General features: G+C 42.0%; 1 protein-coding gene across 1 annotated transcript in view; it reads left to right on the forward strand.

Moving 5' to 3' along the window:
- NUFIP1 (NUFIP1, FMR1 interacting protein 1) overlaps positions 1-4,001 on the forward strand; it is a 45,753-nt gene extending 41,752 nt beyond the window's left edge. Inside the window, exons 10-11 of the mRNA XM_019524685.1 lie at positions 1,553-1,934; positions 2,006-4,001. Of these exons, the coding sequence (XP_019380230.1) occupies positions 1,553-1,888 (336 nt within the window). The 3' untranslated portion in view covers positions 1,889-1,934; positions 2,006-4,001. The remainder of the gene's footprint in view (positions 1-1,552; positions 1,935-2,005) is intronic.
- Positions 4,002-5,916: the final 1,915 nt, after the last annotated feature.

The following is a 5,916-nucleotide window of genomic DNA, read 5'->3' on the forward strand; positions in this document are numbered from 1 at the left end:
CTTGTAACCTGTCTAGGTCCAACTGTAGCCTGTTGCTCCCCTCAATTGTGCCCACATCCCCCCACATCTTAGTGTCATCAGCAAACTTGAACAGGGTGCTTTGCACCCCCTCATCCAAATCACTGATGAAGATGTTGAACAGGGCGGGCCCAAGGACCGAGCCCTGTGGGACCCCACTTCCCACGTCCTTCCAGGTCGAGAGGACCCATCCACTACCACCCTCTGGGTGCGACTCTCTAACCAGTTGGCGACCCATTGGACTGTGTGGGTGTCTACGCCACAGTCCCCCAGCTTCCTAATGAGAATGGGGTGAGAGACAGTGTCTTTATCTTATGATAAAGAATGCTTCCATCAAACCCTACAGGGCAAGCTGAATACACACTTTTTATGACTGTTCTCTTGTAAAGGACCAAGGTAGTCACAGGTTTAATTTGTTTACATTATACTCCTTGCTTAAAGTTTAGATTACTCCTAACATTCACAGTATGACAGTCTGCAAAATATGATTTTGAAATACTTATACACAGTTAGCTTAGTATTGGCAGGAGTTTACAGTAAATAATGAATGCCTTCAGCAGTTTACTGAATAAGATTTGACAAATCTTAATCTAGAGGACTACATTCCAAAACAGACACTAATATTTAGGCTTAATCAATTCTTAATGTGGTATCTATCTACTTGAGCTATTTTGTAAATATGTATCCCGGATGAACAGACTTGTATCATAGGTGTGTGATGTTATGTTAGGTAATCTGTGTGGTCTGACAGAAGTAACTTCTATGGTCTGAAAAGTCCAAATAAATGTTGATTCTTGGTACTGCAATATGCTGCTCAAGAGCTGGAATAAGTTTATTGCAGGTATTAATTATGAATAAACATAACATTTAGATATCCCAGTCAGCATCTGGGTACCCATGTTGTAAAGAGAGCCTTACAAACCTACACAAAGGCATGGTTCTTACAATGAAGAATTTGCAATATGTGAATTTATACATGAACAATTCATGGTATTTGGGGTATATTTGCTGACTTTCCTGCCATCTATATAAACTAAGAATGATAACAATAAAAAAGATGCTGTCCATTTTTCCCAGGTTGGTTGGTTGACCTTCTCTAGTATAGTGATGGGGTTAAATATTTTCTGAATTGCTGGTCTCACCCTTTAGGCAGGTATACATAACTTTTAGGCATCCCATGTGCTTTTTCCCCACCAGAATTCAATACTTCAATATTTAAATGAATTGTGGCATTCAACCTCCTCAGAGCCTTGCTCCACCTGCGAAATATTCTTATTTTACATATGGAACTGGCTTTGCTGTAATCCCAACATAAGTCAGTGGTAGAGCTAAGACTTGAATTAGGGGCTTGGTAGCTTTAAGTTTCATATATGTGTTAGTAAGACAGACTTTCCTGTCTCTATTTTCAGGTCTTGTTTTGGAGCTTATTTGAAAACCTATTTTAAATAACTATCCCCCCAGATCTTATTATATTTGCATCTGTTGCTAACAAATAATAATGGAAATATGCATCACTTTCTCTCTTTCCTTCCAGTTATTGGCCCAGGACATACGCCATGAAAGGAATGTGATTTTGCAGTGCGTACGATACATCATCCGAAATGACATGTTTGGACTTCAGCTGAAGGCAGAGCCAGTAGCTAAAGCAGAGGCTGGACAGGCTTCTAGAGATGCAGCAGAATTTTTGACAGACAGACTTGATGGGTATAATGATTCTTGTAGCTCTGACCTTCAATTAGCAGGAGGAGAACAGAATACATTATTTATAGCTCAGAGTGAGAAAGCAGTCTTAGCTCAGACATCACAAATGATTCAGTCTGTGGATGAGGAGATATGGGAAACACCAGCAGTGCAGTGTGAAGAAAACTGATGTTTGCTACATTGTGTCTGTTCAGGATGAGACACCCTAGACTTGCTTTTTTTTTTTTCTTTTCTTTTCTTTTTTTTTTTTTGGGGGGAAGACCCCTGATTTTTTTTTTTTTTTTTTTTTTTTTTTTTTTTTTTTTTTTTTTTTTTTTTTACATGACGGATATATATTTTTTGAAAGACGTTAGGATAGCAAAATAACCAATTGTATTTTGGACCTCAAGAACCCTTAAAATAATCTAAGATATTTGCCAGAAGTGACCATTCCCATTAGAAACCTTCCTTTTTGGGTGATTCTGACTCGAGTTGAAAAGCAGCAGTGGTATAACAGAATTTTAATCTTCAGCAGCAGTATTTCCTTCCCTCTTTTTCAACTGAGGACTGCTTCAGTGCACACCAGGCCAGTGTTTAAAGTCAGTATTCGGTCAAAATTCTGCTGTTGTAAAATGGGGTTCTCTAACTTTTAGCAAGCAGGTACAGCTGGAGGGTGTGCAATGTTGTGGAATACAAATTGAATACAGCTCACGAGTTTTTTCTGGTTCAAAGTATTAAACTGAAGAAATAAACTTGGTTTGGCACTGAAAACTTCATTCACATTAGTTCTGTCTTTGGCTTGGTAAATCAATCAGTTGAGCAAAGAAATGGAAACACGGTGAAACTGGTGGCTCTGGGTGGTGGGGTGGAGAGTTGTGGGAAGTAGAGTTGATTGAAATCATTCTAACAAGTGACCAGTCAAAACTCTGGCTTTTTATCAATGGTTTAATGGTGGGGCTATGACTTCAGACTTTTTTAGTTCCATCTCAAGTCTCAACTGCAATAGCTGGTTGTTTCATGACTGAGCTAGCTCCTGCATGAAGGGATGAATTCTATATTTCACTTAATATTTATCTAGGAAACTTACTAGGATGAGTTACCATTTATCTTCCCTAACTTTTTATGTAAAATTAAGGCCTTATTATCTGCATTCTAGAGCCTGATTCATTTTTATGATGCTGGTGTTGCATCTAGTGGCTTTCCCAGGAATCATGCTATTAATTTCACTTGTACAAAATGTTCATTCTTCTGTGTTGTGACCTAGTGTAAATATCACACCAGCTATTCTGAACTTAACTTGCATCAGTTGAGGCTTTTGAAGCAAGTTCACTATCTCTGATGATTAGTGTCTGTTCACTTGTCAGATACCTTTTAGTAACATTCATGTGTTTGTCACACTTCCATTGAAAATGTGATGTGAAAATTATCTTTTGTTTCATTCACCAACTGAAGAAAATCCCTCCATTTAATATTTTAGCCATGATTAAATACCATGGGCTCAGTTGCTGAGTTAAATTGCCTTCTCAGGGATTGGTTTTACTTGCTTTGGTCAATTCTGATACAGCTACCCCTTTCCAATCACTTGCTAAATACTAAGGATTGCAGGATTTTTGTATTACCTAATAACTATATGTATTTTATGTTCACCTGCTTTGCTTTAGAAGCCTTGCCAGCTGTATAATCATACATGGTGTTCAGGCAGGAGTGGTAGGTTATAGCTCAAAATTGTCTTTATCATTCTGCTGTTTATAGCTACACTATGATTGTAAAGCACTATATAAATTTATGGAATTATTTAAATATTAACATCCCTTTAAGAGGGTTGTGAATCCTAGGAATGTGTGTGTATATATAAATAGATTGATATAAAAAACATAAACTTACTATATTTATACTTTTCAAATAAGATGATTCATTCTTCCTATGGTGGTCCCACATTATCACTTACGTTCATTAGCATGAACGTGTGACTCTTAATAGTTGATTGCAATGAAAAACCAGCAAGGCAAATTTAGCCAAGGACACGGGAAGTCTTACAAAAATGGATTTATGGGTGTGTCTATATCGACTCTGCATGTGGTGAGACTACTCTACTCTACAGTGCAGTGAACAAAAATGAATACCTTATGACTGCTGAATTGCTCCTTCACCTCAGCCCTGAAAGTAACTGAAGCTGAGGGCAAATCTTCCTGTTGCTTCAGTTGTTGCAGCATCTACCCTGGGTAAGGAAAGCCCAAATCTAAAATACTTACACTTGTATCTTCTCTGACCTGTTAAATTCTGCCTTATTGTACAAAAAACTTTTAAAAAAAAAATCTCTCCTACATTTGGGGGAAGGGAAGAGGAAGAACACTTCTAAGAAACATGCTTACTGTGTAAAGCCTACATCTTATAAATCAGGGGCTGATTTTTGGTTTCCTACTATGTATGCTTTCTATATTTAACACTGAAACTTCTCATCTAGAGAGGAATGATTTCTTGTTGATCCAAAGGAAGACTTGTAGGCCCATGCTGGAGTTGTACTGAACTAGGAATGCAGAGAAATCCAAACCATTCTTTTAACATTTCAGTTGCTTTTGTAGGTCATGGGGGTCTCGTGTCCTACTTCCTGACATTCCAGTCAGCTTTCCTAGTACCTTTATTTAGCATTCAGGTTGTGATGTTAATGCTATAAAATCCTGTCCTGCTGTGTCAAGTGCCTGAGTGCTTTGCTTTGTTCCATGTTGAGGATCTGTGGTGGTATTCCCCACTATGAAGATGCCTCTTTGAAGCCCGATAGTAAATGTTTCCCATCTGCAGCAGTTGATTTCTTTTATTATGCTGCACAGAGCCTTTCATTTTCCTCATTGATTTTTTTTTTTTCTGGATGGTTTATTGCAGGACTGCTTTAAAAAAAAACCCTGCTTTGAGCCCTTTGTGACTCACTTTAAATAAAAATACTTTTAAATAACGTGTGTCATAATCTTTCTCCCCTTTTTTGCTTTGTAACTTAGTTACATAAAATGTGATTATGGGTGTTTGACTCTTTACATTCAGTAACCTTGGGCTTTCTTAAAAATCAGGCTCATTTCTTAATCCAGAAATCAGACTTGTATAGCTCTGTGCAACTCTTAGTCTAGTCTGGAAATGGTGATTGTAACTTAATACACAACTAAAAGTTGCTTAGAACAATGCATTTCTTGTTATGTCTGCTTCTGTTCATGAAGGGAATAAGGAGTCACTACTTCTAAATGGCCTTGTGTTACTGAACTTCAAGCATTATTTGTTGATCTCTACCTCTCTGTAGCAGTCTAAAGTTGTGGACTTCAGAATTGCAAGTAGAATAAAATGGATGTGGTGCTGAAATAGTTTGGTGCAGTTCCTAGGAACTGAGCTGTAGGATCAGCTTATCTTGCTAGAACAGGGGCAGGCAGTTATTTCAGGCAGAAGGCCGCTTACTCAGTTTTGGCAAGCTGTTGAGGGCTGCATGGGTAGCTCCGCCCCTTGACAGGTGCCCTGCCCCCTGGTCACCATCTTGGGACAATGTCCCAGGGCCAGTGCCGGTGGGACTCAGAGCGGGGCACAGGCTGGCAGGGGTCTGTGGAGCCAGGCTGGGCTGCACCAGCCGGGAGAGGGGGAGCTGGCCTGGCTCCATAGAGCCACTGCCGGCTGGGACCTTGCATTCCTGCCGCCCTGCTCTGGGCCCTGCTGGCGCTGGCCCTGGGACACTGGTGTGGGCCCTGTGTACCCGCTTACTCCCAGTGCCCCCCCCCCCAGCCCCGCGGTACAGGCAGAGGGCAGTGTGCAGCCCTGACCTCCCGCTCCCCGGCAGGACACAAGCTGGTGTTGAGCATGGGGGAAAAGTGGCCCGTTATCCGCCTCATGGCCGGCACTGGCTAGTGCGGCAAGTAGGGGGGCTGCAGCTGCTGCTTCCACAGCGTAGCCCCAGTGGGTGATCCTGGAGCCGGTGTGGGGCCCAAGCTGGCAGTAGGGGCATGTTACAAGCTGGTGCTGAGTGCGGGGGTAAAAAGTGGTCCCTTGCCTGCCCTGTGGCCGGTGTCTCGTGCTGCAGCCACTCGCAGCCTGCTCGGGACAGCCCTGCGCGGACTTCAAGCAGCTGCAGCAAGGAGCACTGGCCACAGGACGGGGGAGGGGCTGCTTTTCCCCAGGCTCCTTCCCTGTCCGGGGTCCCCCCCCCCCCCCCCCCCCCCCCCCCCCCCCCCCCCCTCCTCCCCCCCC

This window comes from Gavialis gangeticus, unplaced genomic scaffold, assembly GCF_001723915.1.
Source record: "Gavialis gangeticus isolate Ggan-Ray unplaced genomic scaffold, GavGan_comp1, whole genome shotgun sequence".
Classification (NCBI taxonomy): Eukaryota; Metazoa; Chordata; order Crocodylia; family Gavialidae; genus Gavialis; species Gavialis gangeticus.